At 33.1% G+C, this 26,982-nt stretch overlaps 1 protein-coding gene and 1 long non-coding RNA gene across 12 annotated transcripts in view; one reads left to right on the top strand and one right to left on the bottom strand.

Moving 5' to 3' along the window:
- The window catches only part of LOC127291210 (uncharacterized), a 248,864-nt gene that overhangs the window by 58,413 nt on the left and 163,469 nt on the right, over positions 1-26,982 (bottom strand). The window lies entirely within an intron of this gene.
- The window catches only part of LOC127291197 (latrophilin Cirl-like), a 332,370-nt gene that overhangs the window by 147,787 nt on the left and 157,601 nt on the right, over positions 1-26,982 (top strand). For all 11 annotated transcript variants that reach the window (XM_051320149.1, XM_051320158.1, XM_051320151.1 and 8 more), the window contains one exon: positions 4,729-4,851. In XM_051320149.1, the coding sequence (XP_051176106.1) occupies positions 4,755-4,851 (97 nt within the window). In that variant the 5' untranslated portion in view covers positions 4,729-4,754. The remainder of the gene's footprint in view (positions 1-4,728; positions 4,852-26,982) is intronic.

Here is a 26,982-nt window from a genome sequence, read left to right as displayed (position 1 = left end):
GGTGGGAGTGAGTGAGATTCGGCAAAAGCCCAAACATTTCGTAGAGAGTAATCGAGGCTGTTTTACTCTCGAGTCAGCGAAATCTAATTAGTCATACAGTTGCGGTTCTCTCGTTCATTCTCTCGTTAACGGTTTTGGAATTCAATGGTGGCGGCAAAAGGTATAAACGCATAATCTGGACTAACGTGATTATCGCGGAAACATCTGTAAACTCTTCGGGAGTACAACGATAATTGAATGTTACACGGTTGCGTTTCTACAGTGTTGTTGGGATAAACCTTTTGCGGGCACGATGCGCGCTTATAACGCGCATTACGCATAATTAATCCACCGATGTTATCATCGCATTAACTTTTCTATATATATATATATATGTATTTATATATATTTACATGTATTTATACGTATTTACATGTATTTATACGTATTTGCATGTATTTATACGTATTTACATGTATTTATACGTATTTACATGTATTCATACGTATTTACATGTATTTGTATGTATTTATATGTATTTACATGTATCCGTGCAGAAATCGCGCGAATTATATCTCCGTTACCATTATCCCTTCAACGAATTTTTACAATCGTGAAGAATCCACGCGCTCCATGGCCAGATGCGATCAGTTTGATAATAACTGTGATTGCCATCTTTAAGAAGTAGTAGTGGCTTCTTTAAAAAAAAAAAAAAAAAATTCTAGAATCCGAACTTGGGAACCGCCACTTTTTCACAAGGAAACGAGAAATTACGCCTAATGAAGCGTGGAGCAATGCACCTTACGTTTTTTCCATTCTCGTTTCTTCACGCTGCTTTTTCTCCTCCTCCTCCTTTAATTCTTCTTTCGTTCATTTCTTGTTCCTTGTATGATTATAAGTTTTCGTTTTCTTTTTTTTTCGTTTAAAGTAAAATTTGTTGATTTATGAAAGTTCAGTGTGAAATAACTGCTTACTTTATTGCCTAACAATTTACAGAGAATTTTTAGGTCCCCAATAGCTGCGATCGTTAAGCGCTGGACTTTATTTTAGTCATACGCTTTCGGGTTCGATTCCCCCTGTGGTTGAAATTTTTTCGTATTTGAATTTTCCAAAAATTCTCACTTTAGGTTCAATTGTAGTTATTGGCCAACTGATTTTATAGTGTACTGTTAATTATTTTGTGTTTATTATTACTATTTAAAAAAAAATGTATTAGGATAACACATTTATCAAAAGTTTCGGTAACAAATATATAGGAATTTCAATTGCTCGGTGAAAATACGATGTTTGGCATGTGCTTTATTACATTCCGTGTTACATATATATATATATATATATATATATATATATATATATGAAATTGTAGACGTACATAATATTATACAATTTAGCGCAATTCAATCATCATTAGTTACAAATAACTTATGGTCGGGGAATTTTCATTTAAAATAATATCTACAATTGTAGATGAAAATTATAATTAACTATCATAGAAGAATTAAATTTTTTTTTTGTCATTTTAATAAAAAAAAAGACCGTTTTTTTGAAAATTAAAGTTTCTGTATTATCATAAGGATATTCATTTTTTAATATTTACTATTTTCTTTTAAAATTATTGAATATTTTTGCAATTAATTTTTGTAATTTTCTCCCTAATTGTAAATTATTTATATACAGCTTTGTTTATTTTTTGATATAAAATGTATTTTACATTTATAAACATTTTTAATTAGTATACTCGTTTTCAGAACAATTTATTTGTTTGTTAATTTTTTTTTACCTGGTATATTTATGTTTATTTATTTATATTTTATTTAAATTAAACGAAATATTTGATAAAATATACAAATTCCAATAAAAGTTTTGTTTGCTTTATGCAATTTATTCACATGGAACGTAGTTTAATGAAAAAAAAAAAAAAAAAAAATATGTTTAAAGTAAACAAATTGTATTGTTTATTGTTTGGTAAACAATATGTTCACATTCTTCTGTTTATTCGAAAAAATATTAATAAACACATGAAAATTATTAACCCTTACATTTTTTCAAAAAAATAACCACAAGTACAGGAGTATTGAAAAATATGTTCAAAATACAGAAAAAACTAAAAGCAAATAGGGTACCACCACCCCTGAAAGGGTTAATATAACATTTTTTTTTTATCTTCTAAATATGAAAAAAAAAACTTTTTTTAAATTCTTAATACAAAGAAATATTTTTTATATAAAAAATTATATTTTTTTTTATGTAAAAATTTTTTTGTTTTTGTTTTATTATAAGGATTCTATCTTTTTTAAATTGTCCTATAAAAGCAGTCGTAGAAGGATGATTTGGTTTTCGAAATTGGCCAAGTATCCGTATTTGACTAGTGAATTGATCGGAGGAAGCAATTACTTTTTCAGCATTGGCTTTTCGCGAAAGGGGGGGGGGGTAGGGGGATTGTAGGGTTTCACAGAGGGAGGAGGATGAAATAAATTGACAATGGCAGTGAACTCGCTGAATATACAATAAATCAGTGTGCCTCTGATTTTCCATTTAATCTGTATTCTTTCAAATATTACATTTATTTTCATAATTAAATTAGAGCTCTTGGAAATTTAAATTTTATTGAATCATTGTCGACATTGTTATAAACGTATGTGTGAGTGTGTGTGTGTTTTATACTCCAAATACTAATCTAGATTTTATTTTAAAATTTTTGTATCGTTAAATGAATTTAGTATAAGGAAAAATATATATTTTTCCAGAAATGATAATTAAATTGCATAGAATAATTTTTAAAAAAATATTTGATTTTTTGCATGGAAAGGGTAGTTCTTTTTTTATTGTCAAATTTATTTCACCGAAATAAGGTGAAGTGTTATCGTTGGTTGGTTTTTTGGCTGAGATCGACAATTCAATGGGTATGGAATCACAGTGGAATTAAGTATCGTAACAACGAATTCAATGTGAGAGTGGGTGGAATGTTTTCATTCCGGGTTCTATTGTGTAAACGCGTAAACGTTGAAATGCTGATGTGAAATTGTTTTTCTTTTTTGGGGTTCGTTAACCCACATTCATGTTCAGTTCCCGATCATTCAGGTACTGCATCCACTATATTTTTTGGCCTTTTTTGTCTCTCTCTCTCTCTCTCTTTTTTTCTCTCTCTCGCTCTCTCCTTTCTCCAAACTCTCGAATCATCTCTTCCATAGTTTATTTTGTTCGACTCGCGGATTTTGCCGATTTATCCTGTTTACTAACAATAGAATGCATTTTCCTTCCATGTCTGTGAATTCTATGATTTCTCATGGAACAGTGAACTCTGTTTCCCCCTCTTTCTTTTTGTGTATTTATATATATTTATATTGTTTTCGTGCGTTCATCAGAAAAAAGTTTCTCCGCTATAATTAACTTTATTTTTCACGTTAAGCGGTGAAAAAATAAGTACAAAATAATATGCCTCTTTAAAAATGATAATATAATAGCTTTAGGCTGTTGTTTTTCATTTAAAAAAAAAACTGAATTTTTCAATTGTTTCGACAAGGAAAACTTGGCAGTAGATATATTTTAGAAAACAACCCAGTGAAATAACCCAGAATATAGTTGGATGTTTACCTAGTCTAAGGGAAAAACAGTTTTCACGTTCTCTTTGCTCATTGTAATTAACTTTATGAAGACTCTGTCGAATATAGCTTCATTATATACTACCTCCTCTTCCCCCACCCCCCTTCTTTTAATCCTTGGAAAATGAACCACTCTGTTTGGAAATTTCATAATTAATTTTTTGTTAATTAAAAACTTTGAATAATTGACGAATTATTTTTTTTTCCGCATTTTAGCGAATAATAATAATAATAATAATAATAATAATAATAACATTAAAAATAATAGTAATATTAATATTAACAATTATAGTAATATTAATAACAATATCGATAGTACTTTGATACAAAAACAATTTCGAAATTATTCTTTGTTCTCTCAATGTATATATATATTGAATAATATATATCGTTACCAAATCTATTAAACTAATTTACATGTAAATTGGATGGGTTAAGTAGGACTTTATACAAAGTTCCTGAATTCGATGGTAATTAGTGATTAATTTCAAAAGTTTCGAGAATTTCGAAAAGTACGCTTATAATTATTAGGATCCGATTATTATTATTATTATTTTAATTATTTGCAGCGGGGAAATTTTGTAGTCAAGTGTATTTTAATTGTTGACTATTTTTGGAGATTAATTTTCAAAATTATTATTTATTAATTGACAATCTCTTATATATATATATATGTATAAAAAAAACTGTATACATATGTATATATATATAATTACAAGGAAAATTTACAGAATACGTTCAAATTGAAGAAATTGAATATTTATATGCTGTAAGACCGGTTTTAGAATCTCGTGACACAAAAGTGCTTAAAGTGCAATTTACTTTCGTGAACTTTATGTAAATGTGATTTAGTTTGTTCACTCGTCGTCGACGACGAAGAGAAGTAGACGCGCGCTATTTTCCATAGTTGAAAACAAAATTTTGAAACAAATAGAGAGGATTTTGGAGAAAAAAAAAACATTTTTTTTCATCAATATTAAATGTAAAAGAATTTTCAAAACTTTTTTTTTTCAATTTTATATTGTAATTTAGATTCTTTTCTTTTGTATCTTTATATAGGAATGTAAAAAAGATTTTATTATTGTTTGACTATTTTAATTTTTTTTGTCTCTTTGGATACTAATGAAGAATTAATTTCTAATTTCAGGCGTAGTTGGAGCTCGGAGCCTTGTCATGGAGTGCCGAAAGGGTCGACGGAAAGGCATTCTGAGTAGTTTGCTTTTCGTATGGCTGTTGACCAGCGGTTGCACCGTCGCCGCACGAAGCATGGGTAAGTTTATTTATATAACTCATTTTTTACACTTTTAATTTCAATTTATTAAAATTTGACTTTTTTACTCTTTATAATTTGAAAACCAAAAAAATAATAAGAGCTACGTCGAGAGAAATTTTCTATTTGCGTTTAGTTGGCACAAATAAAATTTATTTGGCTCTAAGAGAGATATGTATGCTCTCTGTTTATAGGGTTAGTAATTAGGAAATTAAGCCCTTTTCGACAAGATTGAAAATTGCGGCTGAAAAATCAAATTTGTCAATTGCTTTTGAAGTGACGAAAGAGAGATAAATCATTCAACATGTACTCGTTTCGCACTCTTATAAAAGGAGGGTTATAACAGAGTCCCATGGGAATAGGGCCATTTGTATATATAGCAAGAGGAATTCGCAACGACTTTTGAAACATTTATTGAAAAGCAAACATAGTAGTGCGTTGTTTAATAAAAGAGGATGTAAAGTAGCGTATATAGATATCGAAAAAGGGGATGGAACCCCTTGCTGATTGCGGAATTATCAACGTAGAGTGCGGTTACGTAAAACGCAGTGATCCCAAACGCTGGCGCCTTGAGTCCCCTTTTGGATGCTGTGTGTGTGTGAGAGATGATACACGGGGGCAAGAGCATTAACGAGCGGTGTGCGAGGGTCTTGAACGTTCGTTGAGCTCACAAGGGTTCGCGAGAGAGCAAGGTATAGAAGAGAAAGGATGAAGGTAGTGAGCGGAAAGTCGAAGCGAGAGAGGGTCTCTATTCCTTGGCGATTATCGCACACTTGGCTGGGTCCAATCCACGCAGCAGCCGCGCCACTCTTCTCTACTTCCATCCTCTCACTTCTTCTTCTTCTTTCTCCTCTCCTCTCTTCTTTTCTTCTTCCCCCTTTTCTCATTTATCCCCCTTCTTTTAACTTTCTTTCATCTTCCTTGGAATCCCCTTCGCGCACCGCAGAAATCCAAACGATAGATAAATCAAAATCGCTTGCACGCTTCAATTCATCGACTTAGTCGACTTTTGTACACATTCTATATACATTATCGTCGCGACACGTTAAACTGTTTTCTGTTGTTTGCACACACTGATATTTCTCTATCGTTCTTGTTTAGAAATTCAATTTTCAAAAGATAAAAATAGTTACAGTAAAATCATGAGAATAAAAGTAAATATTGTAATTGTAAATGTAAAGCTATATCCACTGGGAAAATATCTAATGGAGCAGACAAGGCATCTCATGTCACCAACACACATTTAACCCAAGTCACTTTAGCAGTAACTAGCGACTGATCTGACTGACCCAACGACGTGACCTAACCACGACCTTATACGACCAAGATTTGTGGCACATCCGCGACACCCGGTTGCCTCAATTTACTGCGCATTACCTCGCCTTCCTCGTGTCTGTGTCTAACCATCACTGCTTATAACACATATCCCTCCCTTCTCAAAATCCAACACCCCCAAGCAGGGTGCATGACCTTCTCTTTATTCCACATACAACAGCTTAACTGACATTTCCTTGATCGAACGAGTAATAAACCTCTTTTTATGATGATTCACTTGCCGTAAATTTCATTTGAAAATCTATACCGGATATAGCAACTAAAATCACTTCAGTAAGATTTTCACTGAAATTCAGTTACATTTCACCGAAAATCAGTCGAGTTTTCATTATTATTAATGGGTAAAACAGAATAGCCAAATCTGCATTATCATTAAACGGTAAAACAGAACAGTCAAATCTGCTTTATCCTAAATCGGTAAAAAAGATGCCATTTTATATTACGCTTAACTTTTCAGAACTATTTGGAAATAATTGCAAAATCTATTAAATAAAAATGAAATTAGTTAAAATATTCTTGAATTGTTTTCTAAAATAGCAAATGGATTTAATTTAAAAATTCAATAACCCTGGAGAAAATTATTTATTAGCTGATTGACTTTTTAGAAAAGTTGGAAACAATTTTTCAAAACAGTATTTTTGAACTAATATATTTGTAATAACTTTAGAAAATGTATATAACATTGGAAATTGTGGATGCATTTTCTCAATTACCTTCATATCCCAGAGGTCCCTCAAAACGTCATCTCAAAAATATCAAAAGCATAGATAACGACTCTACACCCAAAAAAAAAAAAAAAAACTGCTGCTGCCATAGCTTTTTTTCCCAATCTCGGAAAGTTTTCGCAATTTTACGATTGTCATATTCCATCAGTTTTTCACATTCTTTTTTTCATTTTATCCACTGCAATTCAGTTTATTTTCGTAAAAAAATTTTAATTTTTCAAAACCTAATTCTGAATTTTTCTATTCTCTCCTCCGGTAAAAAACAATTTGTTGTAAATATTTTATTTAAATGGTTTTTTGTTTTTGTAAATAGAAAATATTTTTCATCAACTACAGGAATAATTTGTGCTCTTCACACGTTTATTGATAAAACGCATTTCTGATGGAAATAGAAAAAAAATGAGAGAAAAAAAAGGGATCTTTAGTATTCTGAAGCACAACTGTTTTTACCTCTCGTTCTTCTTTTTTTTTCTCCATCCCTGTTCTTTTTTTTTTTCCTTTTTATTCTTGGTCTCTAAACCCTCGGAATAGTTCGCTTGTTCGCGGTTCATCCTTTTCACTTTTCTTCTTTGTGTAACCCGTACAACGAAGCTAATCTAATTCCCACGTGTGAGTACGTAACCTTTCTCTTGATGTACCCAATTCACTGAATTTAGCACGAGTTAACTGAAATTCCTTACCTAAATTTAGTGAGGTAGAGCAATCGTACTTTGCACCTCTTTTACCATGTTCTTGAATCAGACACACCAACTGAATTGAACCACTACCCCAAAAAAAAGAAGAAGAAGAAGAAGAAGAAAAAACAGAAAAGAGAGGAAGAAGAAGCAAATGCAGCGAAACCTTCATTTTCCCTGATCTTTAAAGGTACATCCGCTTTTCTACGTGTCTCTAAGCAGCAAAATTCCACTTGGCATTCCGCATTCCCATCGTCTTTCTCTCGTTGGCTTTTTTCCTTCAACATTTTCCAATTCGTGTTTAAATAGATTGGTCACTTGAAAAAATAAAAGTTTACTTAGTATCTAGTGTAGAAAAAAAAGTCTTCATTTATAACGAAAATTTCAATTTGAAATTTCTAAAAATATAATGAAAAAAATACTTTTTTTTCCTAAAGATTTTGATTTTCAAAGCTTCCCCCCCTACCAACTGCTGGCATTGATTCGCGAAATACATTTTCATACATATATTGGAGAAAAAAAAAATTGAAACTCTGATGGAATATTTCAACCTTTAAAATTGCTTCTTGAAAATATTATATATATAATACCTCTCTATATGTAGCGAAACAAAATATCTACAAATCGTTCCCTTAAATTACACACTGAATGTGTTCAAATATAAACGACACACAAGAAATGAAGAAATCAAATTCATATATTGAATATAAGTAAAAATCTATACATCTGAATATAAGTAAAGTCGATACATAAAAAAAAAATATATATATATATAGAATCAGTCAAATTTATACATTGAATAAGTCAATGATTCACGCGTGAAATAGATTTGTCTAGACGTATTTTTGTAGAAAAATATTTGACTTTTCCCTTCTTGAGAAGTGCTTTCTAAGAGAGAGAAAGAGAAAGAGAGAGAGAGAGAGAGTTGCGAGTGAATACAAGTTTTTCTTTTCGTGTAGAATTCGATTTGTGCGAATGTTGGGAGTCGCAAAAATATCACATAGGACATTGCATACTCGGTAGTCTTGAAGTATTTCATTCTCTGATACCCTCTCGCAACTTTTGCTCTATCCCCTTCTTTCTTCCTTCTTTCTCTCTCTCTCTCTCTCTCCCTCTCAGCGCCTTCTTTCTTCCAAGTGCACTTGGATTTTCAACGTAATCGATTTCCGATTTTTGGAGTGGCTTCAATTTTTCACCGCCGAGTGAAAAATAACGGCAGAATAAGCCGTGCTTTTCTCCCCCTTTGAAAACCATCAAATATATCTATAGAGAGAGAGAAAGAGAGAGAGAGAGGGGGAGAGAAACGCGAAACTATATAGTGTTTCTGCAAGTTTTCCCGGACCACCAATTCTTGGCGCACAGCTCGTTTCCGCGTTTATCCCACTGTTCTCGTAACATTCGCATTCTATTTCTGTGGAAATGTTTTCTACAAAGTCGAATAGCATCAACGAGGGGCACAAAATCCTTATCTATTTAATAGATTACGTGAGGCTCTTTCCAGGTACAAAATCCTCCTCGATTTGCCAAAGTTCACAAATTACTAACACACGAAAAGAAATGAATTCGTAAATTTGATTTTTTGCAATTTAAATTTTTCCTACAGTAACTATAAATTTTTCTATGGAAACAAAAAATTCTTTGTCACAGCCAATTTTCTTTTTTTGCATGAAGTATTTTTTTTTGTCTTTAACTTTTGGTACACGAAATTAGAGAAGAGTCGGTTTGAAAATAAGTATTTTTTCTTTTTGTTTCTTAATGTAAAATTAAGAGTTTGGAGAAAAATCCTCGGTGACATTTTTCGAGTTCGTTACAATCAGAGTAATGGTCGTGAGGTAGCTATGGCGATGAGAAGAAAGAACGAGAAAGAGAAAAAAAAAAAACAAAAAACATGTTGCAAAAAATAGCTTTATTAAAAGGAACCTGAACACAACTCACGATAATAAAACGATCTTCTGCAATTCGGGATTGCTCCATTGTTCTTGTTAATGCACGCTCGAAAATTTCGCCTGATCCCTCGCCTTGCTATCGGTACTTGGAATTCCAATAGGGTACAAGCTGATTTAAAATGCTTTTGTGCCGTCGAGAAAAGGTGTAAATTCTCTCCGAATAAATAGCCAAAAGTTAAATAGATAGCAGAGAATACTTTTTTTCCCAATTCTTTCACAATTCAAACGTCACTAGAGCCTAAATTGGATAGGTAATGTTTCAGGAAGGTAGAAAATGCTTCACAGTGCAAAAAAAGACCTTGAAGCTGGTGGAAAACTTTGTTTACAGAGGGAAAATGCCTTAAGCAGTTGGAAAATTTATTCGAAATATAAAAAAAATCTTTAAATAGGTGGGAAAATGGACAAAAAATCTTTAAATAGGTGGAAAATTTCACGAAAATTGCTTTGGATAGTTAGAAAAATCTTTTAGTAGGTGGAAAATACATTAATAATGTAGAAAATGTCTAAAATAGATGGAAAGTTCATTAGGTAGGTGGAAAATTTTCAAGTTAGATAAGAAATGTCGAAAATTGAAATACTTTCTGTAGGTTGAAAATAGTTTAAAGCAATAGAAACAATGAAAAATTGGTGGAAAATGATACAAGTAGGTTGAAAATACTGTAAGTAGGTGGGAAAATTTTTTAAACTGTATAGGAAATGTTTGAAGTAAGTAGAAATTTCTTTAAGTACTCAGGAAAATTTTTTCAGTAGGTAGAAAATACATTAATAAGATAGAGAATGTCTAAAATAGGTGGAAAATTCATTAGGCAGGTGGAAAATTTTAATGATTTATATAAATTAATATCCATAAAAAAATGTGTATTACAGTCGACATTGGCAATAAAGCAATTTATATAATATATATGTATGGATTAAAAAAAATATTTTAATCCTTCCAGTCAATTAATCTGGACCGAATATGGCTCGGTGCACAAAATAGCCTTTGTACTCGGCTTTCCTTTTCTATTTTCCATGAATTTCAAGGGTAATAAAAAAAAATCCTTATTCATAGCGACGCAAATATCGGATTTTAATCCGAGCCAGGATGAATCAGACCAGCCCCAGAGCTCTTTCCCTTTGGGAAGCCTCCCCCCTCTCTCTCTCTCTCTTTTTCTCTATACCACGATTGCAGATACGAAACCTGATATAACGGTGAATATCTATACCCGAAAAAAAATTCTCTACTTATTTTGCGTATAAGCTCACACAATAAAGCTTAAAACCGCAATATTTGAGTGTCTAATGAAACGGTCTCTAAATATTAAAAAAAAAAAGAAGAAAAGGGTGGGGGGAGATACGCAATCTACCCTATCAAACGATTAATCGAAAGGAAATACGAGTTTGCAGTTATCCGGGTAAAAATTTCCGTGTGATAAAATTGCATTTAAATCTTTTTTTTTTTTTTTTTTTTATTAGAATACCCAGTAAAATCGGATATTTATTGCGAGGGCCGGAACATAAAAAGGTGAAAGGTCATCTAGCCATAAAATATCACGCCCTATTTTTGGTTCTCCTTTTTCAACCTATCGTAGTGTGTATGTGGGTGGGTGTTTTCAGGAAGAAATACGTGAGGTGAGTTCTTTTTTTTCTTGGTTTCCTTTTTTTCGCAGGAAAAAAAACTGGCTTTTAGTCGGTATACACAGGGGACTCGTCATTTCGTAAAACGTTTTCAGTTGAAAAGATAGTTGGAAAATTATTCAAGAAGCAGGAAAATCCTCAAGTAGGTGCGGGAAAAATCTTTAAAAATGATGAAATTGCGTAAAGTTCATAAAAAAAAAAATGTTTAAATAGCTGGAAAATTTCTTAATTAAATAGAAATTACTGTAAGAAACTAGAAAATAAATATTTCAGTAGGTGGAAAATACATCAAAACGGTAGAAAATGACTAAAACAGACGGAAAATTTATCAAGAAGGTGGAAAATTTCTAAGGTACATAGCAAAAATCCAAAGTAGGAAAACATCTTGTAGGTTGGTAATATTTTAAAGTAACAGAAAAAGCTGAAAATAGGTAGAAAATTCTGTAGGTGGTTAGGAAATATTATAATTAGGTGGAAAATTATTTAGCTAGAGAAGAAATGTCTAAATAAAGTAGGAATTTCATTATATGTATAGAAAACTTTTTTAAGTAGGTGGAAAATACACCAAAAAGGTAGAAAATTATTGATATAGGTAGAATATGACAGGATAAGGTAGAAAATTCACCAAGAAAGTGGAAAATTTCCAAGTTAAATAGCAAAAATTCAAAGTAGTCATCTTCTAGGATGAAAAAGTTTTAAAGTGACAGAAAAAGACGAAAATAGGTAGAAAATTATGCAAGTAATTGGGAAATATTGTAAGTAGGTGGAAAATTGGTAAACTAGATAGGAAAATTCTAAATTAGGCAGAAATTTTTTATATCTAGGAAAATGTTTCAGTAGGTGGAAAACTTTTCTGTTTTCTTTTTTTGCGGGGAAAAACTGGCTTTTAGTTGTAATACACAGGGGGCTCGTCTTTTCGTAAAACGTTTTCAGTTGAAAAGATAGTGTACGAGTGTCAGCTTGGAAAATCATTTTTTATTTCCGCTATAGGGGCCAGTATATCATTCGCGACATTCGCAGGTCGATCGTGCCACGTTCAACATTCATAACCAACGGCGACGTCAATGGACCAAAAGAGAGAAAAAGAGATAGAGCAAATGCATTCGAGGTGGGCAAGTCTATTTTGCCGAAGGATCCTCAGGGCGACCGACCCCACAGTCTCCGGGGTCGATCTTCCATATCGTGCGCTCACAGTGCAAGTCCCTCGTCGTATTTCTATCTCAATTCGTTCGCGATCGCAATAACTTTATCGTTGCGCTTCTCAACCGTTGAAATCGATTTGAATGCGCCTCGAGACTCTTCGATTCATTTATTCTTTTTTCAAAATACAAAAAAAAAAAAAAAAAAAGAGAAAATATAAAAAGACTTTTCAAGTTACATGAACAACGCACTTTACCCCCCTCTCAAGTTTTATTTGGTGGGACAAGTTTCTCTTGGAAAAATCTTTTTAAATGCCTCTCTTGAGGACCAAGTCTGCGACCAAAGAAAGAATAAAAAGAAGTAGTAGAAGAAGAAGAAGAAGAAGAAGAAGCCAAAAGCGTAGCGCGCGCGACATCGTCGTCACTTCTCTCGAGAATCCCCCAGTCGACAGCACAGACTTTGCTATACAGGAACTTTCGGACCGCGTAATTCACGACCGAGAATTAAGCTCGAGATTACTCTCAGCTCGTGAACCAAAGTCGTATAGACTTGGAGAGTGTCGGTGAAATTGTCACGGATCCGCTCTACGAAACTTTCATTAAAACGAATGACCTTTCAAATTCAGGTTTTTACATCTATATATATATATATATAATTCGTAGGAATTTATTCTTACGCCATTTTGAAAAGGCGATTCACGTACAGATAGAATTTTCATTGTATTCTTTTTTTATGCCCCTTAAAATTTTTGTAACGAACTTTGACTTTCTATAGTGTTTTTTTTTAATTCTTTTCAACTTTAATGAAACTTAAAAAAATTATTAACTTAATAACATTTTTTTGAAAACATATCGCTGTTGCAGATAAAGTTTTTTTTTCGTGCAGGAAAAATGTATGTCAAAATGTGAAATATTAATATAAAAAAATACTAGACTACTAAAAATATATTTCAATCTTTAATAAACGTATTTGAAATTTTAGTAAATATTAACGAACTTAAATATAATTAAATTTTAATAATTTTTTTTTCTGAGAAGGAAATCATATTTAAGATTCAAAAACCATTAATTTAGTTATACGATTCTTGAGTTTTTAATTTTACAAAACATGAATGAATATTGGATTTTTTTTTATATTTAAAAACTTATATTGGGTTTTTTCTTATATTTAACTAAACATGACATTTGATTCGAATATTTTATTGGCAAATCCGTTTAAAAATCTTTGAATTATTGAAAAAGACCAATAAACCGATATTTTATTTTTTGCTTTTAATTTATAAATTTAATTTTACATAAATATAATTTCTGTTTTATAGTTAATATCAGTTTATTTAATTATTGATCCATGAAATGTTATTTATAAAAAATACTTTACTGATATTAATAATATAAATGAAAGAATAGCCATTAGTTATGAATTTTGAGGAACGTGATTATTTTTTATGAAAATTGTATTATTCTTGTTTTGTTGAAAGTTCGACAAGTCATTTAAGGGGTATTAAAATGTTTCCTTACATGTGCTGAATAATTATCTTCAATATAGTTGAGAACCACACACGTTCACGTATACATTTTCGTTTTCCCAACATCCCCCGTAAACCATAGTGTCGTGTGACTCGTGTGCAAATTAGTTACGTTGTTTCTTTCCCTAAGAATGTAACGGTTTATACGGGTTGTTCCTTGCTCGAAACTTTGGCTAAGTTCTACTATACACCAAGAATGTGCTTCGTACACAATTCCAGGTTTCTCTCCTAAACTTCGATATTATAGAGGAGACACACACACACACACATTTCTCCCCCCTTCTATATTTATATATATGAAAATGTTCGTTACACTTTCCAAGTATCTCAATAAACCAAAAATTTTATTGTAAACTTATTTTTTTTGTTTCTTTTATCGATAAATCAAAAACTTTTTCGTAAATTTTAATTCTCTCTCTCTCTCCACATCCAGAGAAATGATATATTTTTCTCAGAGTCAAATAAATAATTATTTTTTGCAAAAAAAATTTTTATTTGATAGAAATAAAAATATGCGTTTATTTAACTTAAATACATTATATTTGGTTCAAGTAAAACATTTATGTGGAGCTTTTGGGGAAAATTGAAAAATTCACATATGTGAAAAAAATTGAGTGATACTTGTGAAAAAAAAATTCTCATTAACGTGTATAGATATATATATATATATATGTATGTAGCGTAAAATTTTGTTGTTGGCACTCAAGATCGAAGTTTAGTTCGATATATATATACATGTATTATGAACGAAGAACGACGACGACGACGACGCCTGTCGTAATCCGAGTCATAAAAAGAAGGTTATAAGCAGTTTTCGCTTGGCCGTCACGCGTGATGATAAAGCTCGTTATAAAAAGGCGCAAGTCGCACCAGATTATAGAGATAAACAAGCGATATTCTCGCGACGTTGGTATACCGGAAGACAAACTCATAAAGATTGCGATTCGATCGATGGATACCTAATAACTTGGAAAATCCCCCATAGATTCTCTTCTGCCAGGTTGGACGCGGCGTTATACCATTATATAGACCACCTTCTAAGATACCAAGCGCAGTTCGATACATCCCGTGTATAGAATATAAGGCATGCTTCTCGAAATATAAATTTAAAATACGTCTCTCTTTCTCTCTCTTTTTTTCCTTATTTTCCTCTCCCTCTTGTTTCATCTCGAACAAGAAAACTGGGCTATCGATTTTTTCTTCTAAATTTATTTTAAAACCTCTTTCTTTCTTCTAACAGAGTAAAAAAAATTGAAATACAGTCAAACCTGGTTAAGTGGTCTTTCGTTTCCATTCTCATGGTTTGCTTTTTGTGTCTTTAAAAAGGTAGAAAATTACTGAAATAGGTAGAAAATTATTGATTTATGTAAAAAAAAATTCACTAAGAAGGTGGGCAATGTAGGTTTGGTAATATTTTAAATTAACAAAAATGTGGAAAATTCTGCAAGTAGTTGGGAAATATTGTGAGTAGGTTGCAAATTGATAAACTAGATAGAAAAAGTCTAAATTAAGTAGAAATTTCTTTAAATGTATAGAAAAATCTTTCAGTAGGAGGAAAATAAACAAAAAAGGTAGGAAATTATTGAATTAGGTAGAAAATTCATCAAAAAGGTGGGAAATTGACAAGCGAGATATAAAAAATAGGAAAACATCTTCTTGGTTAAATATAGTTTAAAGTAACAGAAAAAGAAGAAAATAGGTGGAAAATTCTGTAGGTAGTTGGAAAATACTGATGAAAAATTTGTTAAACTAGATACGAAAAGTCTAAATTAAGTAGGCATTTCTTTAAATGTAAATAAATTAAAAATGTAAGAAATTATTGAATTAGGTAGAAAATTCATCAAGAAAGTGGAAAATTGACAAGCAAGATATAAAAAATAGGAAAACATTTTTTTGGTTAAATATAGTTTAAGTAACAGAAAAAGAAGAAAATAGGTGGAAAATTTTGTAGGTAGTTGGAAAATACTGATGAAAAATTATTAAACTAGATAGGAAAAGTCTAAATTAAGTAGGAATTTTTTTAAATGTATAGAAAAATCTTTCAGTAGGAGGAAAATATACCAAAAAGGTAGGAAATTATTGAATTAGGTAGAAAATTCATCAAAAAGGTGGAAAATTGACAAGCAAGATGTAAAAAATAGGAAAACATCTTCTTCGTTGAATATAGTTTAAAGTAACAAAAAAAGAAGAAAGTAGGTGGAAAATTCTGTAGGTAGTTGGAAAATACTGATGAAATTTGTTAAACTAGATAGGAAAAGTCTTAATTAAGTAGGAATTTCTTTAAATGTGTAGAAAAATCTTTCAGTGGGAGGAAAATACACCAAAAAGGTAGGAAATTATTGAATTAGGTAGAAAATTCATCAAGAAGGTGGAAAATTTACAAGTTAGATAGAAAAAACATCTTCTTGGTTGGAAATTTTTTAAACAGGAAAAAGCCGAAAGTAGGTGTAAAATTCTGCTATTCCCTCTCTTCCTGAGAACAAAACAGTGTCTCACTTAGCGAGGTTCTAGTGTAAAAAATAAATTATTACCTCACAAAGAGACTTTTTTTTGGAGGAAAAAATAGACTTCTCAGTAACTGACATACATTTTTTTTCAGTTTTAGAACGATAATAATAATTTTGTTGAAGGTGAAGACTTCATTATGTACGATTTCCTCGCAATTAAGTTCGCGGCCTCCGGCTCGTTAGTTGGCGGTTACTGTTAGCGATAAACGTCAACGGGAAAAGTTATCGCATCGCTTCATTTACATCTGTAATCTTTTTGGCGAACGATATTCGGTTTGTTGTGCGGTTGGATAATAAACGGTGTAAAATATATATATATATATATATATATATGTATAGATGCGGGTTAACGACTCTGGTTTCACACACAAAGATTTGGCAATAAAAATACATGCTCGATTGTTGGAACGATATCTGGATTGTTAGAAGGATATACTTTTTTTTAGAGAGAGTAGGGGGAGAGTTTAAGTGCAGTTTGGTAACGGAAAATCGGATTTGTTTTTGTAAATGGGAGGTGGGGCGCGAAAATAATCTCACGATCTTTATGACTAATGTATCAAAAAATGCGTTTGTACATTTATGCGAAAATATGTAAGTTTATTCGATTATTTATTTTAATAGCAAAATGTATATATGTATAGGTTACTTTATTACTTGTCCAATTTTACTGTCGAAATCGATAAAATTCATTTTTTTTATTGAACGTTGATCTTATCGTTTTGATTTTTTTTAATTCTCCGAGTTTTGTTGTATTTTATCGTTACAAATTTTGAAAGAAAAAAAAGAAAATTTAATTTTTTCTAATTTTGTTTTGATTTATTATTAAATGGTCGAAAAATAGCCTTTACTTCTTCAACTTGATCTTTTCTGATTTTATTTTCTTTTTCCTTTCGGTACGGAATTTTAAATGCACATCACAGATTCTTATCTGTGAGAATCTCTCTCGGGAGTTTAAGCGACCGAAATTCGAGACAAAGCTAAAGGCGGAAGAAAAGTTGAGTAGGTATATAACGTCTACTGTTATACTTGTATGCAAATTAGGACACAACGGCGGGGTTCTGGGCGCGAGAGATGCAGCGAGTCTCGTGTGTGTGTGTATGTGTTAAGCATATGGGTGGACTCACAAATGCTGCGAGAAAGAAAGAGAGACAGAGAACGCCATGTGGTGAGAATGGGATAGGATTAAGCCAGGTACAAATGCGTGGGACTGCGACAGTCGCAAGTTGAGAGGAAAAGAGAAAAGAAATTTGTTTTATTTAGTTAGGAAAATCTTTCAGTAGGTAGAAAAAACATCAAGATGGTATAAATGACTAAAGTAGGTGGAAAATACACTAAAAAGCTAGAAAATGACTGAATTAGGTAGAAAAATCGCCAAAAAAGTGGAAAATACACTAAAAAGGTAGAAAATCCACCAAAAAGTAGAAAATTCACCAATAAAGAGTAAAATTTTCAAGTTAGATAACAAAAATCCGAAGTATAAAAACATTTTGTAGGTTGGAAATATTTTAAAGTAACAGAAAAAGTCAAAAATAGGTGGAAAATTCTGTAGGTAGTTGGGAAATATTATAATTAGGTGAAAAATTGATAAACTAGATAGGAAAAGTCTAAATTTAGGAATTTCTTTGAGTATTAGGTGGAAAAAATTATTAGATAGACAGGAAAAGTCTAAATTACGTAGGTATTTCTTAAAATGTCTGGAAAAATTGTTTCAGTAGGTGGAAAATTCACCAAAAATTTAGAAAATGACTGAAGTAGGTAGAAAATTCATCGAAAAGGTAGAAAATTATTGAATTTTGTAGAAAATTCATCAAGAAAGTGGGAAATGTAGGTTTGGTAATATTTTAAATTAACAAAAAACAGACGAAAATATGTGGAAAATTCTGCAAGTAGTTGGGAAATATTGTGAGTAGGTTGAAAATTGATAAACTAGATAGTAAAAGTCTAAATTAAGTAGAAATTTCTTTAAATGTATAGAAGAATCTTTCAGTAGGAGGAAAATACACCAAAAAGGTAGGAAATTATTGAATTAGGTAGAAAATTCATCAAGAAAGTGGAAAATTGACAAGCAAGATACAAAGAATAGGAAAACATCTTCTTGGTTGAATATAGTTGAAAGTACCAGAAAAAGAAGAAAATAGGTGGAAAATTTTGCAGGTAGTTGGAAAATACTAATAAAAAATTGTTGAAATAGATAGGAAATGTCTAAATTAAGTAGGAATTTCTTTATAAGTATCTAGAAAGAAAACTTTTACTATGTTGAAAATGCATCAAGAAAGTAGAAATTGACTTAAATAGATAGAAAATTTCATGAAGTAGGTGGAAAATTGCTAAGCTACACTTGAGAAAAGTGTTGAATTTCAAAAGCAGTGAAAATGAGACGGAACAACGGTTGACGCGAGTGTGACTAGAACCAAGTGTTTGGCATACGTTTCGTAGACTATAAGACGAATTCAAGGAAGAATGAGGAAAAGGGAAAAAAGGAAAAGCATAACAAGCGAAGAAGGGATAATGTCAATTTGCATGTCGTGTTTCGAGGCGAACGCTGGACTTTTGTTCTTGAATTCGACCTCCTCGTCGTTTTGAATCTTTTTTGCATATTATGCGTCTATGAAAATCCACAAACTATGTTCTTCATAAACTTTTAAGTGGATGAAGAAAGTATAAAGTTTTCCCTTACCATACCTCTCATCCTTTGAAAAACCATTTTTAGTCGTTTTATTAATTTTCCATTTTATCATGCGCATCTTTCATGGAATTTAACTATATATATTTTGTCCCCAGATTCCCTTCACTTTAGGAATCGATGCATTTAAAAGAAGATTATTTTTCGGAATTTCGTTTTTACATATTGGAATTAATTTCTATTGTTAAATACAGTTTGCGTTAGAAAATGTGCTGTATAATTTTGTGAAAATATCTCTCTTTTTCTCTATCTCGATAAAATAAATCCGAGGGTTTGTGATGCTCCATTGAAACAGTTTCGAATCGGTAAGATATACGTAGCGAGAAGCTTTTTCCGTTTCCGGTTGAACAATTTTTGCTCCACATCTTGTCCAACGGATAAGGAATAGATATATAGAGGAAAGTAGGGGAGGGAGAAAAAAAAACTCATTTGACGAAAAGAGGACATACACAAAAGCGCATAAAGCTTTTGTCAAAAAGTTTAGAGGAGGAATTTCTCTCTCTCTCTCTCTTGTCAGAGAGAAAATGTAGGACAGTTTGAAATAAAATTTCGTATGGTTTACTTTTTTGAGTTCAATTCCTAGAGAAAAAAAAGAGAGAGAGGGAGAAAGGAGTGTGTGTCTTTGAAGGAAACATACGAGCAATTTATTCCTGCTGAGAGAGGCCGCGCAAGCATTGACGTTGAGATTTACCTCTGTTGGTGGTAATTGTTACATGCCAAGTCGGAGGGTCATATATCATATTCGAGTTTAGCAAAACGAAATGGAACGATATAGGAAAGAGGCAGAGGCAACGGGATTTTCGTTAGATGCAATTAGTGGCGTAAACGCCTTGTTTTCTGAAATCATAATGGTGAAGGGAGAGAGAGAGAGAGAGAGAGAAAGAGAGCCAGTCAAGCGGTTAACGAGCCTTCGAAGCAAGTTACTGTTAAATGGCGTTTACTTTAAACTGGTTTCTCAATTGCACACTTTTTAACCCCCCTGCGCGTGTATGTATGTCCCTCTAGTACTCTCCTGTGTTAGTTAATTCTTTCAACTTTGTCAATTCAAGAGGACAGGATTAAATGAATTACTAAACAAATCTCCCCCCAGTGAATGCTTTTTGTTGTTCAAAACAAATTTTTCATACTCTCATATATTCAACAAAACAAGGAGGAGAAAAAACTAATTTTTAACTCGAAAAATATATATTTATCACAATCTAAAATTAGTAAAAAAATAAAATGATCCGCTTTTGAAATAGAGCAAAGCGACAATTAAAAATTCGATCTTGAAATTCTCCTCCTAGTCAACGTAATTACTAATTAGATAAGGAGTGATTCGAATCAATGGAAATGTAGTAGCTAGAAACCTTGTGTCTGCATAATTATAACTGCATTAATTAATCACATATGAGCGCTAATTGGAATTTGCGTAAGACATAATTACTGTAGCTCGGAAATATCTTACATATAGGTACTGAAAATGTATGATATAGACATTAATATTCATATATATTTTGAAATTTTCTTTTTTTTTGACAAAACAAATTATTTTTAAAACGAAATGTCAATTAACTATATATTTGGCAACACGAAACAATCAGCCTTGATCCCTGAGTGTTTGTGTGTGTATGTGGTTGAAAGCGAATAACTTTTCACTAGAATCTCCAAACGTGAGTTGCGAAACTAGTAGTGATGTAACTTTAGGTTGCGCTTGATTAAGGACCCAATTTAGTTATACAAAATGAAGGAACGATTCGTATTGTCGAGTGTTCGACGCACCAGACAAGAGAATATTAATCTTCACTTCAAACTATGTGGTCTAGAAAGTTTATGTTCGCTTTGATATGATTTTCAATTTCTCTTCTTGTATTTTTTACTTTCAATTTTTTTTCACACTGATTATTATATAATAATTCTATTTTTATTTGAATTTTATTTTTTGACATTATGCAAAAAAAGAAGTATTTTTTTTAATTCTCTATTTGATTTACCCTCTAAAAAAGAGCAGTGGGATTTTTTTTTGTTCCCTGAATTTAATGATTGTCGTCGCAATGAAGTTTTTCGTTTTATTGAAAAAAATCCGATTTGTTGGATAGAAAAAAAAAATCCCCTCCACTTTTGCAAACAAAAAAAAGTTTCAACTGTTTTTTAATTGAAAATTCTTTTAACATTGTGAACTTTTTATTTTCTTGCGGTGAATTGGAAAAACGCGTGGATTTTTTTTTTTTTTTTTAATTCAAGATAGCAAGTTATTTTAATTGGTTACAAAACGACAGTTCCCGAAATGGGATAAAATGAATTAAATTGATTGTACAGTAGAGGGAGAGATATATATATATATCTAAACCAGGGTATCCCCTCTCCATGACAGTTGATGAGAGAGAGAAACTCGGTCGCGAGATAAATTTGCTCTTTTTCAATTTGTATCGAGAGTTCTTTCCCTTGTGACGAAACTGCTCGATTAAGTGAGATTTTTAATCCGCAAAGTGCATTTGGCGCCACACACACACTATAGATTGTTCACATTTTCTGAATTGTCTTTTGACTCATTGAAATGCCTCATCAGTCAGCGATAGATTAAAAAAGAAGAGTGAGAGAGAGAGAGCGAAAGGGGGGAATGGGAGATTAAGATTCAAAACGTGTCTGTGCCATTACGGTCTGATAGGGCGATGCGCGCCATGTGTAATTTACGATGCACTTCAAAACGAGTGGAATCTGACACAAATCGACATTAATATGGTTTGGGGCACTTTGTGTCCCCCAAAAAAAAAAAAATTTTTCCCTGATAACCAACCCCCTTCCATCATAGTTTGTGACGCGTCAAGCATTTTGTCGTTCACACACATCGAGAGAGGTATTTTTTTTTTTTACTCTCATCGACATTTAATTAAAACTTGACCACAGTGAGAGAGAGAGAAAAAAAAATTCTATATGTGTGCACAGTAATGGACGACGAAGAGCCTCGCCATCTGTGCCATTCTTGTTCTCGTGATTCACTCTCCCTCTCTCTTTTTTTCTCAACCCTTTTACCCCTACTCCACCTATCTTTTGCAATCGCGCGTCCTATAAATCCTCGAAAGTAAAGTTTTCTCCGGAAAACTCTCGTCGATTTTTACGAGTGTGAGAAAAACCGGACTACAAGGTCCGCTTCAAATATGACATGACTCTCCTATCGTCGTTTCCGCCCAATTAAAAAAGCTGCGCTTTTCTCGTGTGTGTAATTACTCAATGGTGCGGAAGGTGATTCGTTGGTAAGAAAGGGAAAGGGAGGTGAAATGTGGGTTCGGACATTGCATTCAGAATCTCCCCCCCCCCTCCCCACTCTCTTTTGGCAGCAAATACATTATTCGTTCATACTATATAGCCTTTTTTTCATACAAGTCTGTAGATAACGTATACGCAATTTATGGGACGATATCGAGCTCTTGTCGTTTGGTGATGTTCACTGAAATATGAACCCGTTTATCACTGACATACACGCTACTGCCCTTTGGGAATTTTTTCTTACTTGTGTGTAAGAGAGAGAGAAAAAGGAAATTTTTACCCTTGTAAATGTATTTTTATTAGTGTAGCACGAGTACAAAAAATTTAACTAAAACTACATTAAGGGGCCTTTTTGAGGAAATTGTAATCCATAAATGAGCCTTGAGGGAGCCTTAAAGTACTTTCAAGTGAGTACTGAGCCAAAGGAATGCCTTAATGTACTCTAAAGGGACTTGAAAGTACTTTTAGATGAGTCCTGAACCATAAGTGATCCTTAATGTCCTTTTTGGATGAGTTCTGAGTAATAAGAGAGTCTTTAAGTACTTCCGGATTAGTTCTGATCCATAAGTGATCCTTAAATTACTTTTTGGAAGAGTCCTAAGTGATAAGAAAGCCTTTGAGTACTTTTCGGATAAGTCCTGCGCCATCAGAAAACATTAAATTACTTTTTGGATGAGTCCTGAGCCATCAGAAAACCTTAAATTACTTTTGGATTAGTCATGAACTATATACGAGCCTTAAAGTACTTTTCGGATGAGTACTGAGCAATCAGAAAACCTTAAAGTATTTTTGTATGAGTGCTGCACCATACGCGTACCTTAAAGTACTTTTCGGATGAGTCTTGAGCCATCAGAAAACATTAAATTACTTTTGGATTAGTCATGAAGCATAAACGAGCCTTAAAGTACTTTTCGGATGAATACTGAGCAATCAGAATCCCTTAAAGTATTTTTGTCTGAGTGCTGCACCATACGCGAGCCTTAAAGTACTTCTCGGATGAGTCCTGAGCCACCAGAAAACCTTAAAGTACTTTCGGCTGAGTTCTGAACCATAAACGAGCATTAAAGTACTTTTCGGATGAGTACTGAGCAATCAGAAAACCTTAAAGTACTTTTGTACGAATGCTGCACCATACGCGAGCCTTGAAGTACTTTTCGGATTAGTCATGAACTATACACGAGCCTTAAAGTACTTTTCGGATGAGTACTGAGCAATCAGAAACCCTTAAAGTATTTTTGTCTGAGTGCTGCACCATACGCGAGCCTTAAAGTACTTTTCGGATGAGTCCTGAGCCACCAGAAAACCTTAAAGAACTTTCGGCTGAGTTCTGAACCATAAACGAGCCTTAAAGTACTTTTCGGATGAGTACTGAGCAAACAGAAAACCTTAAAGTATTTTTGTCTGAGTGCTGCACCATACACGACCCTTAAAGTACTTTTCGGATGAGTCCTGAGCCATCAGAAAACCTTTAAGTACTTTCGGCTGAGTCCTGAACCATAAACGAATTTTGAGCTCTAATCGATCCTTGAAGTCACCATAAAAAGTATTTTTTGATCCTTAAAGTACTTGTGGTTGACCATTAAAGAACATTTTTGGTACCCAATTATTATTTTCACGCTAATTATCAATATTTCCAATTTACAAAGCAAGATCTAAAAATCGCGAACTTAAACCTTAACCTATTTGAAATAAATCCATATTCAATTTCACTGAAACTAGTTCCAATATTGGAGTAACGAATCGGATACATTGCGGTTTCGTTTAACAAGAAGACGATAAATAAGAGAATTGGAGGGTTAATAAGACAGATTAGAAGAAGTAGTAGCAAAGTGGTTGATTGGAAGATACAGAGAGGAAAGGACGATTTTGCTGACTACTACTATAGAAAAAAAAAAGAAAAAAAGGGAACGAAAAAGAAGATTGGTAAAATTTCCCTCTGTTAGATTCGGATGGACTCTTTCTCTCTTCTGTGTAGCCACTTAGCAGGTCTACCATCTCTTTAAGGCTTTTGTTCTCAGTAGCATACAGACTTTTTTTTTTCTTCTATCGTTTTTCCTCTATACATATATATTCTCCCTTCATCTTATCCATATAACTCGGATTGAGCAAGTCTCCCCCATTTGAGGTTCTAAGCCCTTTCCTCTTATATATATATAGAGAGAGAGAAAAAGAATGGCGCGATCCCCTTTCTATCCACTTTTCGTCCCTTGGGGGGTTAGCGAAAACGCTTTTCCGCCTCAGCGAACCGCGGTGGCGTCGACGCCGGCAGCAGCCCAGGTATGAATAAATATTAGAATTTTGCGGATAAGCCAGGTTTTACGAGGCGATACTTGTTTTCTCTCAAGGATCGATCGAAACTAGCTTTCTTTTTTTTTTTCACCGCGTAAAATTCAATTGGAATTTTCAATTTTTACTTCTTCTTTTATATTAGAGAGGGTGAGTTTTCTCGCGTGGCATAAAGATGCGTGAGACAAGTTACAAGTACTTTTAACAAACACTTTTCTTCTCCATAGGGACAAGAAGTTTTATGAAGTTGAATGTTGTAAAAAAAAATTTTTTTTTTTCTTAAAATTCTCTTGTTTATTACACTCATGTATTTTAAATGAATAAACTTTCTTCATTTTGGAGGAAAACTTTTTTTCTCATTTTTTTGGAAAAAAAAAAATTTTTTATGTCTTTATTATCGGGATTTTCTTTGCGATCTTAAAAATTACAAGTTATTTAAAACGACATAGTTTTGTCAATGGTTTTTTGTTGGTAGGCGCGCCCTTTTATTTATAGTGTGGACAGGTGTATAGCGGACCAGTTTCTGCATTCATTGAGCTACCGAAAGTGCCATTATCGTACTATTAACGCGTCACACGAAGCCGGTAATAGCTTGAAGAGAGAGACGAGGAGAAGAGAGAGAGAGAGAGAGGCAAGCATCAGGGAGGGAAAAGATTAAATTTCATGCGGCGTCCTTTTGAACGTTTTTCATCGATCCTCCTCCTGCTGCAGTAGGAGTGATCAGTTTTTTTTTTTTAGGAAGCTCACTGATCGTTGTTGCCTGTGACATAATGGATAACCGAGAACGTTGCTATATGTAGAGGGATTGTGTGTTATAAATGAAAGAGTACCGGAAAACAGGACATCGATTCAGAAATAAGTTATCCATTTTCGAGTATAGGTCAACTGGTAATAAAACAACCCATTAATATTCGTGAGTTATCATGGAAAAAAACTAGCAGTTTAAAATGAGAACACAACGTGGCGCCACCTACTTGATACTTTAGTATATAGCACTTCTACGCTATTCCTAATTTTTTTCTCTCTGATGTCTCAATTTGCGTTCAGTATTCTAGGGGTCTATTGATGATTTACAGCAAGGGAGCGCTTGTAATAACCAAAAGAGAATTTGTTGGAACATTTTTTTTTTTTTCAAGTAGATGAGGGGTGTATGGAAGAAACAAACATCGAGTGTGGGGTAAAGGATAGAGTTGCTTTTTGGGGTCCCAGATGCGAGTGGCAACGGAGAATACATAATTACAATGTCCCGGCAACGGTTTCTGCTTAGGGTTGCCTGTCTCTACTTGGTAATCTAGACAATGTTCCTCATGGGACTATATCCCTTCGCGAAACGGACTCGGAGAAAACCAAAGTGAGATGCTGCGATATAGTTTCACGTTTTGTATTTTATGGCTGTGTAACACCACGTCACCAAAAGCCACTGGTGATAACAGCTACCTAGTAGGCTGTATAACCCCAAGGGTACAAGTCAGTTACAACCCTCGGATTTGCCGTTCCAGCGTTTTCTTGTCGACACGCTCCATCACTGAAATTAAAAAGCATCCCATTCCATTCTCTGTGGCTAGGGTTTTAGCAAACACACCTAAAATAATAGACTTTACTATTTTCTCTCTTATTCAAACACTATTTCTGGCTCTTGATCCTCTTTGTGGGGAAATTTTCAGTTGCATCAAGGAATTTTTGATGCAGTAGGCTCTTGATATCTTTTGCAGATTGATTGCAATAAAAATGAGGTACTAGTTGGAAATAAAGATGTCTTGGCTATAGGGTCGATGAAAAGTAGTGTGGTTTTTCTTATTTTCAGAAGAGAAATCCTTGCGGCGAGTCTGTTAAAGGATTGGAAAGTGCTGGGTCCTTCCAAAGTGGTTTCAACGCCGGGAAATCGATGGTTTTCATTCTACGTTCGTACGTCTATCGTTCTGCCCTTCCTCTTTTTTTTCCCCAACGCTCTTCCTCCGTAATACCTCTTTCTTTCCCTCAACTCTCTTTCTCCCTGTTTTATTCCTCTTTCCCTCTCACTCAATCTTACTTTCGTTTTTTCTCCTTCCTACCACATTTCTTTCTTTGCACCCCCATTTCCTTCCGTGGGAATTCGCGATGCGACCATTAACTTCGTATTGCAAGAAGAGAACGGGAAACCCAGCAGTTGGGAAGGGGAAGAAAGTCTTGAGAGAGTGAGGAAACGCTTCTTTGTACTCATGCATGCAGTCCAACCAAAATCGTTTCTATTCTTATACCCGAAGACGTAATAGCTCTCTCTCTCTCTCTCTTTTTCTCTTCTTCTCTCTAGTCATGAATAGAAGACCTCTCCTCCATTTATCTCATTTTACGCGCCAACTCTTCTGCATGTCGTAAAGAAGTGCCATTTGGATCTTTTATATGATTTCTGCAAATTGTTCATTTAGTCAAAGAATTATTCACTTTTTTCTCTTGAAAAACTTATTTGA

Source organism: Leptopilina boulardi, unplaced genomic scaffold (genome assembly GCF_019393585.1).
Source record: "Leptopilina boulardi isolate dan_hultmark-lab unplaced genomic scaffold, ZJU_Lbou_2.1 LbouV2_126, whole genome shotgun sequence".
NCBI lineage: Eukaryota > Metazoa > Arthropoda > Insecta > Hymenoptera > Figitidae > Leptopilina > Leptopilina boulardi.
The sequence above is the reverse complement of the archived record's forward strand: the minus strand, read 5'-3'. Positions and strand labels throughout refer to the sequence as shown.